The sequence below is a fragment of the Phallusia mammillata genome, chromosome 4, assembly GCF_965637545.1.
Source record: "Phallusia mammillata chromosome 4, kaPhaMamm4.hap1.1, whole genome shotgun sequence".
Classification (NCBI taxonomy): domain Eukaryota; kingdom Metazoa; phylum Chordata; class Ascidiacea; order Phlebobranchia; family Ascidiidae; genus Phallusia; species Phallusia mammillata.
Window position 1 is genome coordinate 21295136 of NC_137255.1, and position 11898 is coordinate 21307033.

The 11898-nt window shown below is 38.6% G+C and overlaps 2 protein-coding genes across 3 annotated transcripts; one reads left to right on the forward strand and one right to left on the reverse strand.

Annotated features, from left to right (window-relative positions):
• The first annotated feature begins 969 nt into the window (after positions 1 to 969).
• LOC145223270 (uncharacterized) lies at positions 970 to 3585 on the forward strand. The gene is made up of 2 exons (XM_080089664.1): positions 970 to 1392; positions 1634 to 3585. The coding sequence occupies exons 1-2, from the start codon at positions 1044 to 1046 to the stop codon at positions 2428 to 2430; spliced, it is 1146 nt and encodes a 381-aa protein (XP_079945790.1). The 5' UTR covers positions 970 to 1043; the 3' UTR covers positions 2431 to 3585.
• Positions 3586 to 6644: 3059 nt separating this feature from the next.
• LOC145223268 (kynurenine 3-monooxygenase-like) lies at positions 6645 to 11775 on the reverse strand. Of its 2 annotated transcripts, XM_080089662.1 has the most exons (16): positions 11489 to 11775; positions 11245 to 11314; positions 11018 to 11115; positions 10851 to 10940; positions 10713 to 10761; positions 10552 to 10639; positions 10199 to 10379; positions 10067 to 10138; positions 9768 to 9889; positions 9333 to 9390; positions 9175 to 9264; positions 8925 to 8982; positions 8777 to 8859; positions 8063 to 8164; positions 7940 to 7999; positions 6645 to 7429 (listed from the first exon to the last, which is right to left on the reverse strand). In XM_080089662.1, exons 1-16 carry the CDS (start codon positions 11528 to 11530, stop codon positions 7274 to 7276), a joined length of 1419 nt encoding a protein of 472 aa, XP_079945788.1. In that variant the 5' UTR covers positions 11531 to 11775; the 3' UTR covers positions 6645 to 7273. The 2 variants fall into 2 exon arrangements, with proteins under 2 accessions (XP_079945788.1, XP_079945789.1); XM_080089663.1 differs by lacking the exon at positions 10067 to 10138.
• Between the last annotated feature and the right edge of the window lie 123 nt (positions 11776 to 11898).

Consider the following 11898-nt stretch of genomic DNA (forward strand, 5'->3'; position numbering starts at 1 on the left):
TGTTGCTAAAACTATAGAAACAAACAAAGGCTTTGTTCAGTGAATAGGCCTGTTCTACTGTTAGGCCAAATAAGTGTGAACTATCGCAGATAATAGCTTATGCGAAAATCCCTCCATAACAGTGTTGCATACCAGGTTTGTTTGTCACGTTTTCTGTTTTTGTTTACTGTTAGGCTGTCCCATGTGTGCAAGGTTAGTAAAGGGTTGGTTATTTTGAAAAGCGTAAGACAACACAATGTTTACGCAGTCGCCGTAAAAATTGGTACAAAAAACGTATTTTAGAAACTTGAGTTCATTTGCAAGCTGTACAATATAGCACAACCAAAACAACCTCTGGTGGAATAACAAAAAGTCCTAATATTCCCTTGCATGATGATGAAACGTGACCAGCCTCAAACTAGTAAGGTCATCGAGGAACGTCATGGCAAAAAACGCAGACTGACAGGTGATCAATATGCCACCAGGTACGTCAACATCAGCCGTTTGTCAATTATCTTATCGCTGATGCATCGGACTTCATACTTCCCGGAAGATCTCGCTCTCAATGCATGCATCGTCCGTGGTGCACCGAAACCCTAAACAAGCTGTAAGCCGGGCGGTTGCTTCTTCACCCTGATGTCCGTTGACATTTAACCGAGCCGCAAATTCTAATTTGGGAGCTCCATTATTGAAGCTGCGGCGGTTCGACGTTGATAAAACATGCCACGGTCGGTTCCGAGGTAGTTTTGTGTCGTCACTGTACGTAGACTCGCTGTCTTACGAGCAACGAACGATATCGTAGAGTCGCGAACGCCAGGAAGTTGAGTTTGTTTTTGTTGGTAAGACGAGGTTAAATCAGATTTGTAGATTGATGAAATATAGATGCACAGGTACTTTTTTGAGATTTCAATATCGCTTTTGTGTACTACTAGAAACAAAAATGACCTCAACTGCAGTATGTTGTGTCCTAAAATGCTTTGCAACAACTAAATTAAATACCATTGTTTTGCAGAAAAGAAACATAGGATAAATATTTTTTAAAGCTAAAAAACTGAAAATCTGGGATGAGTACGAACATCTCAACGCGACTCTTTGTGGATCCACAAAGCAATAACCTGCCGCTTGTGGTGAATGGTGATTTGACAGCAAGTAACGACACTTGCGTCCCACTTAAGGAGCCATACGTACAAGGCGTCTCGGTCGTTCCAGCGCTCATTGCCTTGGAGAACCTGCTCTTCCTAATTGCGGTGGGCGTCAACAGGAATAAGCTGAAGCATAACAACGTGTACAGATACGTGGCGAGCGCCTTGGTGGCCAACTTCGTTACTTGTTTGCTGGGCTTCTATCACTTCATCAACTATTATCATGGATTTGAACCGACTGAGCCCAACCATTGGTGGGCACTGAGAAAAGGTAAATTTAGTTTTTAAAGATACCAATAAAATACAACAGCCCGGGTTTTTTAGCTCCTAATAAGTTTGTTTGCGAATAAATCTCAAATGACCTATAATATCGCGATGTGGAATAGCAACCACAAAACTGCTTCGCCTAAATGTTATAATTTTATCAACATTTCGTACTTTAGAATTAATTGATTTGTCTGTCTGAACAAAAATCTTTGCTATCGTGAAATTCAAACCCGCCGTTTGTTTAGGTATGACCATGGCCATGTCATTAGTCATGTGTGGCAACATTGGCCTTCTCATCTACGCTATTGAGGACAGCACGTATGTGGTGGGTCGTTCCACTACTGTCAACCATCAGCACCGATCCATGGATCCTACACTTCGTCGACGCAAGGCTATATTTCTAATCTGTATTGTGTGGGCGTTACCTACTCTATGGGGACTACTGGCCATGACCGACTGGAACTGCACTAACCGTTGCAACTGTACTCTCTCATATGTATCCGGCAAGAGCATCTGTCCCGACTCACGTTGTTCGCAGATTTACACACCCATGTCCAAGTCTTATCTCTTGGTTGTGGTGATCCTGTGGGCATTGGAGTGCACTGTGCTCCTCATGCTTCTCATTCGTTCGATCTGCAACGTCCGTAGCGCTTTTAACGACGGGGAAGCAAGCGGAAAGAAGAAATACGGCTTCCGGAAGACCCTCGCCATTTACAAAGCATCCCACTGCGTGGTTTTTGCGCTCTTCGTCATATTTTTCATCTTCTCGGCTCCGGTTATGATCCTGTTTATACTCGACTTCGCGATGCCGGACTTGGACTTCAGCCAGATGGTCGTCAACTGTGTTTCACCACTTCCCATGCTCTACTGTTTGATTAGCCCCATTCTGGTGTCCCAAAGGCTCTCCGGTCTGAAATCAGCAATGCTCATGGCAATTAGCTTCTCGCGCACTAAGGTTACAACACGCACAAGGGCAACGCCGGACAAGTCTACCACCGCCGCGTTAAATGGAAAGGATCCTGCGACCGCTACGTCAGTGTGACGTCATACCGCCTTTACGTCACAGTGATTTGTCCCTCAGAACAAAATCGAACAAAAAGTTTCGTCCAAGGATATTTACCACTGTGTGCGTGACGCCTTTGCTGGACTTGATGCGAATTGGCGCCTTTGAGGCAATTCTGTAGCGGCAGTTTAACGCTGAACCGAATCTTTGCTTCGCGCAAGTTCCAGTGGGGTACAAAGAAATCATTATCACGTTTATAGCGGCAGAATGACAAGATCGCGCGATCCACAATTAGATCCCGTCTATGCAAAGTCCACTGCTTTCAGGTACGAAGAACAAACAAGACTACAATATTCTTCAAACGGACATAGCTTCCTGAAATCAGACATGTATTTTATCCCTCAGAACTAACCTGCTTTCTCCAATGCCTATCAAATTCACTGTTAGCTTTTGTTTTCATTATGACACTAGAAAGAAACACATAATTGCACGTTAGTTCCGTTCGTGTTTTTTTCGACTGGAATAAGTTCGCCGTTACTTGCCAGGAAGTTGAAGTACCCCCCTATGAAAATAAATTATTGTACAAACGTGTTATTATTTATTTATGCGAAATGCTAATTTAACATTCCGTTCCAAAACGACAAAGTATACTTTTTTATGCGACCGTATTGATCGTTGCGTTCAAATCTTCCGTGTTTTTGTGATTTGCGATTTACAAACATTTTACACCAGTCGACATTTTGACATCAAGGGCCCCTGCTTCACTTTGTTTGTTGCATTAATTTCAATTTCAATCCTTTTCAAACGGATATATGGTTAACTTCAACTTTACCCGTACCTTTAAAATCATAAATACATCTAAATAATGTGCATTAAATGCAATATCGGTCATGCTGCTGCAACATCGGGGAGTATAACTCGTTTAGGTGGGGACAACAGCATTTTTGGGAAGCCTTTAAATATTCCACCATTTCCAACGGTTTATTTACCTATTTTTGGACATTTAATGGCTTAATAAAAGCAGATTATAACTCAACCCGTGAACGTGCACACCTTTAGTCGGTAAGAATTTTTTTGTGTCATTGAATTTTCTACTTTTGCGTCGTATTTTAGCGCGTGTGAATTGTAAATATTCATTCGTGAAACATTGTGCCTTTCAGGCGAAAAGAGTTTGACTGTGAGTTACGACACGGATCAGTTGAGTCGTGATTTCAAACCCGAGTGTAGATTTTTTGCACAGTTTATATGTATATGACTCACCCAGACCATTAACATGTGTAACAGGCTCAAGATGCGCCTTTCGGCACGCGATATACCACAGGGAGGTTGTACAAGGTCAGACCTTATATATTTGCAGTAAAACGGAGAACAGATGTAGAGCGCTTTGCGGTACACCTCAAATATGACTGTCCGCTAAACAACAAATATGGTACTTTTGTAACCTGTCCCTATACCTCCCAATGCATACGCTGCGGTGATAAATTATTTCCTTTGTAGCAAGCAAAGTGCCTTCGTTTGGTTTGGTAGAGGGCACACAAAGTTCAAGAAAACAATTAAAACAAGCGCTCTCCCTTTTTACGTTGCTACGGTTTACGTTGCACTAAATCCACAGTAGAAAAAATACATTGTCGATATCCCTGGTTCTGTACCAGCCACAAAAAATGCATTTCAGAACAAAATCTTTGGGAAACGGTAAATGCCATTACCTGTCCGGTGTGTTAATTACATTAGGAAATAACATTTAAACTTTCCATCTTCATTGAAGTTTGTTCATCGAATAATCAGTTTATTACCTTATTTTTTCCTGTGGGGGTTCACCAAACGAACAATACCTACACACTAATTATATTATTGGCCCCAGCGCAAGCAAAGAGCAATACAGTTTGTTGTTTTGATGCAGCTATCATCATTGTCTTAGATTTATCAATCTTGCTATGACAACATATGCGTTTCTAATTAGTCAATGAGTTTATATTGCGTTGTAACCCCGCATGGCCTATTGTTTTCGACCGATGATAATCGTATGGGCGTTGTGGTGATTTTGGGTATGACGCAATAATCTTGTTTATGCAAAAGTCAACTATAGGGGTTGACAAATGATAAACTGACTGTAGTATCACAGGATCAATATTGAAAAATGCGGTTACACAATCGTTTACATGATTTTTCTGTGCGCTGAACGGGTCTGGTCAAGTTTTCCTTTACGATAAACGTCAAACACATTTATTTTAAGCAATGATTTTTATAATCTGGCGTTTAGTTTTGTCACCACTATCTTACAGAAAAAAATAAAAAATTGCGGTTACAAAATTATTTTGTGCGCTGAACTGGTTTGGTCAAGTTTTCCATCAAGATAAACGTCAAACGATAGCTAAGTCGATTTTAGTATATTTATTTTAGGCAATGATTTATATAACCTTGTTTTATTTTTGTTACCACTATCTTACAGAATTAAGATAAAAAATGTGTTTACATAATTTTTCTATGCGCTAAACTGCTGTGGTCAAGTTTTCCATCAAGATAAACGTCAAACGATGGCTAACTAAGTTACAGCACATTTATTTTAAGCAATGATTTATATAGTCTTGTGTTTATTTTTGTCACCACTATAACGATCCGTTTTGTGCAACCGCAATGTTAAAAACACATACATGTTGTATCGCAGTGGTCAGCAACCGCCGGTCCGCGAGGAGTTCGTTACGGAGCCGTATAGTTTTCAGTATAAATGCTTTGAAACATTTTCCACGTGCATCCCGGTATTGATAACATAATTTAAGCGTTTTTATTGCTAAATATTTGTAGTTTTTGAAAGCCGGTCCGCGATAAAATTTCAGTTTTTTTTTTTTTTTTTTCACGGGATTCGAACCCAGGACTCTCCCGGGGACGAATCCCGATCAGGGTTTTTTATGTCTGTATGTGGGTCGGGCGCGCCAGACCGTTCGGCCAAGTTCCTGCCCCTAAAATTTCAGTTTTTTTTTTTTTTTTTCTTTTTTTTTTCACGGGGTTCGAACCCAGGACTCTCCCGGAGCCGAATCCCGATCAGGTTTTTTTATGTCTGTATGTGGGTCAGGCGCGCCGGACCATTCGGCCAAGTTCCTGCCCTAAAATTTCAGTTTGAAAAACGGTCCGCAGTGCAAAAAGGTTGCCGACCCCTGGTGTATATCATGAACGATGTATACAAGTCACAAGTCGGAAGCACCCCATGACTTTTTCGACCATGTCAGCACATCCGGATCATGTCTGTGGTCAGAGTTTAAACATAGCTGTGTTCCGGGATTGAAACATATCCGGAACTTAACGCAACGACAGTCGAGTCACTTCTAATCACCTGGCTATATTAACGAGGCAAAAATCCCTTCCCCCTCCTTCATTTGTATGTCTCGCTTTGTAACTGCCAAGATGAGTGTTGCTTATCATTAGTTTTGAAATAATTACGTACAAGTTTGCAAACATATACCGTAACCGCACATTTTTAAGTCCCCAAAAATGCCAAGATATTTACGGTAAGACACTTTGGTAGTTATGACTGATGGTTGGTTGCGTCATCGAGCTATGACGCCACGCGTAGCGTTGTTTCGCTATGTTGTCGTAATTACTATTGTAAACTCATGTGCTTTCTTCTTAAACTTTTGCCTTTTTCTTTTAAATGACGCATCTATTCACTTGAACCGACTAATGCATTGACGTTAATTGAAGAGGAAATTTCGTAAATTTACCCATTCATTATCTTGGTCATGAAAAAAAGCCCACTGCAGTAGTTTTTTCACTTTGTTGCGCGTTTCAACGTGTTGTGAGACTGGAAGGTGAAATTGGCAGTTTTTCAAGGAGATGTAGGCCTATTACACGGTTGTTCTCGCGCCACAAAATATTTCAAAAAGCCTCGCCTCAAAAAAAAATTGTTAACATAATAATTGCGGCTTAAAACGATTCAAGGTATAAAAACACAAAAATCAATGTTATTAGGCAAACATAATGGGGTTTAAAATTCGACAATACTGACACCTTGCGGATTAACAAAATTGCGAATTGTACTTCTGTACAGTATAAGATTCTAAAACAACAAACTCTTTTTTTCCTTTTCGTTCATTCGTAAAAGTGACGTAAAATGTTTTATTTAATATTTATTTTTACAACCCAGAAAGTTTCAGAGTACGAATCAGCTAGTTGACTCAAAGGCACCCCTTAGCGGACAAGGGATAATGTTTTTCTGTCCTTAACATCGATTTATTACTAACCTCGCACGGAAAATTCAGTCCCGACTGATTTACACGTTTATTTACTCTTTCACAAAACAATTGCCTGTACTACGCATGCAAAATGGTCACCTATTCTTTTTACCACCAACAGACACACAAAAACAAATCACTAATAAACACACTTGATTGAGGAATGTATGAAATGGGATTACTGAAGAAAGTTAGTTGTAGCGTGAAAAACGTGACATTAGTTTGAATTACATCCGTAGTAATAAACTGTACACAAATATTGCAAAACACCAAAATGAACAACTAAATTGCATGGACGGAAGGTAAAGCATGAAAAATCGTACAATGACAAGAAAACGCACACTGGTACCGAAACCTTTTTTCACAACATATCACCACAATTCGCTGTTACCAAATTCCAACACCGTAGACATCTTGAATTGCAAACAAAACATTATGCATAGAACAGACACGAACCAAGGCATTGCATTTCAGACACACCCAGGATAGACTTTCTTTAGAATAGTATAGCTACTTTTACAAATTACAGCAGTTACTTGGTGCTACGCAGACATCCTAAAATAAGATACGACTTCGACAGTAAATGAAAGACAGGTAAATGGCACAACCAAATACAAACAGCACTAAGCAGCAGACGGATTTGTCACAATTAAACGTTAAACAAGATTTTGAAATCGATTTTTGATTGCAAGCAAAGACTCGAGGTGCGGGAGTTCAGACATATGAAGTTCGCCCTTGTGTGCTTTCCAGGCTAGGCGGGAACCACCAATGAACATCAACACACAGAGTGCAGCAAGTCCGTAGTTTACATACTAGGAAGTGGTAAAAAGGTTACGTTACACTTAGCACCGTATCTAGTTGACAAGAAACATATATTTGGTGTCAGTTCAAACATATGTGTTAAAATACGTGCAAGGCATATAAAAAAAACGGAAAATCAGGTAAACCAGGAGTCGGGAACCTATAGCTATATGTGGCTCTTTTGGTAACTGCGTCGGAATCGCACAGACAAATCTTAGTTTGCATTTTCTAAAACACTATGGAATGATTACTTTGCGTAATGGATTTTTCTGCATGTTTTAGTTCTTTTTCTTTAATTTGTTGCTTGTATTGAAATCGAGGGTGACTGAGAAGGTGACCTTAAAGTTTTTCGCCACCCTGCCGCTTAAACAGCGCAAAAATAAACTTATTTACTTACTTCAGTACACGAATTAACTCAAAATGTAATGGTCTGTTTTTCAAAATTCACATTATTCCCAGCATAAAATATTGTGGACTCGTTTAGAATTTTTTTTTGATTTTAACCAAACCATTAAACGTACCTTGTATTGGAGCTCTGATTTTTCGATAACTTTATGATATGGAGTACGTGTGAACGCGACCTTAAATGACAAAAACGTAAGTTTTGTTTTTTGTAGAATAACGTTCAATCAAAAGCAACTCACCATCTCGTATTTAGGCGTAAAGACGGAAGGACAGAGGAAACTTAACAGACTGTCGACTTTTTTGCGAAACAGAAACCAACTTGACGTGACGCTGGATCTCATCTGCGAAATAGTTCAAATATAATTTTATTTTGGCAAAAACAAATGTTCATTGGAAACCATGGCAAATTTCCCAGCAGCATCAAACAAGAAATGTATTAATATTTTTCCTCAACTACACTATTCATTGGCACCGATTGAGTGTCACAGGTGTTTTTCGATTTTGTTTAAGTCTTAGACTCTAAGACAGGTGTGTGCAACTATTATCACTGATGGTCGCACCCCAACCAATTGATTTTATTTTGTTACCTACCTAACACACATGGATTGAATTAACAACTACTAGTAAAAATCGCTTCATTAACATTGTGGGGTCGTAGAAAAATAGCACTGGATGCTTTGACTTGTACAGAAACACATAGGAATTGGTATTAGTAGATGGCACTGCATTAAAGGAGTTTAGCGGGCTACACTTGACTTAAAATTTAAACGTCTCCACGGGCCACACAACCTTTATTCAATGGGCCACATTTGGCCCGTGGGCTGCAAGCTGCACTATCCAGCTCCAAGACATGCCAAGTTTGGGTGTTGTTTTGCACGTGGTGCTACCACCCTATTTCTGAGAATTAAGAATAGGGAAACTTTTTGGGTTTTGATTGTACACCAGTCCAGTACCTCAATGTAGTTTTGGTGTGAGAGATCAGCTACAGCATGGCCGTCTTTCGATCTTTGCTCAGAGAAAGCAGAGAATGCAACATCTACAAAAGAAAAGTATCTCACAGTCAATAAAATGGTTTTGGGTGCAAGTGTTACCCAGACTTACCAAAGGCATAATTATGTTTTTCTAAAATCTCATGAAAAACCAGAACATCTTCCAGGCCCTGGAACAAAAGATGTTATGTAGTTATTTAACAAATATATTTGTACATTGCAGACAATCTAATATAATTTCCAAAAAAGTTCAACAATTTCTCAACAAGATTTTTAATGACAGTTTTTAACAAAATCATTTTATTACTTTTTCAACCAAACTTTCACTATTTTACCCAATTAAACATAAATTCCAAACCTACAGCATTTAGACCTTGTCCATAAAAAGGAACACAAGCATGTGCAGCATCTCCAAACAACACAACTTTGTCTTTATAATGGTATGGCGATGCCTGAACAAACAATGCAATAGATTAAAGTCATGTGTTATGTTGATTAACAAACATTATCAACACTTCACCTTCACTGTCACCATTGGAAGCGGTGGCAGAAGAAAAAAGTCTGTTTTAAGAAGCTCCCTGTGGAAAATGAAGTATTAGGAAAATACTATTTTTTTACCCAAATAGTAACTTTTCTACATGTTCTGTAATGTTACATTCAAGGAACCCATTCATACATTTTATACATCCAATACATTTAGTTACATTTATAGGACTGCCTTCACATATCCCTAGAACCTATTTATACACCATATACTTAGAGGCCCTTAATTTATGTCAATGATCCCTGCATGTTAATAAGTTTATTATTTTATTTGAAATTGACACTATGTAACTAAAACCCCATGTTTAATGAATGATAACATGATTGGTTGCATGAATTATCACAATCCAGTTTTATTCATGGTATAAAAGGTAGAGTTTTTTTAAATGTAGCAATAAACCAAACAACTTACTCCCCAATCAAATCCACAGCGCTTGGGAAAACTTCTCTAAAAAAGTCAAGCACTTTTTGCTCAGTGGTCAGAGTATCAAAGATTGAGAATGCCATAAACAGTGTACAAGTAAAAGACATGTCCTGTGAAAAAAGGAGATCAATAAATAGTTTGTAGTACTAGGATTTACATGAATGTGCCATGATTTCTGGTCTGCATGAATGCTTCAGGGATTATCCCAGTTATGATCTTTTGTTAATCTTAACTAGTTTGTAGTCTGTTTTATGCCTTTATTAAGTGTCAAGTATAGATTGCCTTACCTGGTTTGGAAGAGCAATCAACATGAACTCATGTCTGGGCCAAATGTGAAGATAATTGGCTGGCATTGCATACTAAAACAACACAAAATGTGCTTTTTATATCTCTAAACCTGGAAAGAAAACAACTTTTACCTTTCCATCCTCAGTAGGTGGTATGGTTAGCTCCTTATAGCCATGGGGTATATATTGTTGTGAATAGTCGAAGCGTCTCTTTTGCAACTGCCTCCTTACAGCAGAATGAGCTCCATCGCAGCCAAATATTGCATCAGATGTTATGGTAACTTCCTCCTTATCAGGCAGTTGCGGGCTTGTTCTGTTGAATTTAATACAAATAGTTACATGAAAATGAAACAGCTGGTTCCAAACTGGCAACTAACATCATTTTTGGTTAAACAAATTCTAAACAGGGCATAACAATTGTTTATGTAATTTGGATGATACAATTTTTACATGACAAGTTCAGATATTAAATCAGTCCAACCTACTTGACAAATGTTGATTTAGCTGTAGCAAGATCACATGAGACAAACTTGTGATTGAAATGCAGATCAACATTAGGAAATTCAGATGCAGCTAAAAATAATAAGCACAAAATTAACACACTCACTATGCAAACCATTATTTCATCATGTTTTTTACACCTCACCTGACAAAACATCTCTATTTAGTTTCATGCGATCCACTGACAGTAAATGCTGCAACATAACATATCAAAATAAGAAACCATTTAAATGTTAGTAATTATTTATTTCCTGGTTTAACAAGAACCACAAGCCAGGTTTACCTGACCACTTTTTCCATATGGTACTGGATAACATTTGCCATTGACTAAATGAATCATTCGGGCCCTCATTGGAATTCCCAATGCTTTTACCTATAAAAAACACAGTTTTGTTTCATTTTGACCGTTTTATCTGAATGACTTGTGGCAAGTAATGCTAAAATCACTACCTTTTCATCCAAACCCACTTCTTTCAGGGCCTCAATGCCCCGAAGTGACAAAGCAAGGTTAATACTTCGACCGACAGCATTTTCAGTTTTTCGAATATCTGTGGATGCAAATGTTAGCATTTGAATAAAAAAGATAAAAATACTAGAGTGTAGGCGACATTGTAAGTCATTATTAGACATTGCAGAAAAGAAAATGACTAATAAGGCATTTAATTTTTTGTATTTACCTGATCTTGACTCATACAAATCAACAATATAGCCCTTTTTAGAGAGATAACAGGCATTCAGTGCTCCAACCTAGGTATAAGTAACGAACAAGGGTAAATGCTCGAACGAGTTAATGTGGTAAAAAGTGAATAATTGACAAGCCTAAAATTGATGATATTTTACTGTATTAAAAGTTACAGAAATAGGAGCATACTGAAATAATTAAAGCAACACACAAATCACATTCGAAAATTTCGGACTTACTGGACCGCCGCCAACTATTGTAACTCGTTTTCCATCTGCCATATTTTTTTTCCGAATAGCTCTGAAGGATAATACAAGTGTGCACCAACAATATAAACGTTTGTTAATAACTGCAGGTAGCAAGCGTCCTGATAAGTTCCGCAGAGTGGCGCAGGTAAATTGCCATGCTTGCAAAATAAACAAAGTCACGTGATATGTGTTTTCCACATGTCCAGGACTCAAGTTTTGTGGTCCCCGATTGGTCAAAAAATGGGCGTCATGGCAAAAGAACTGGGTACGTTTCTCTATCGCGTAATATTTGTAAACTACAGTGCAGGGGCGGCTCGTGCGAGGGGGCTGCGGAGCTGCAGCACCCCCAGTATTTTTACTTGACATTCTTATTCCAAGTTGTTATACAAAACAATCTTTAC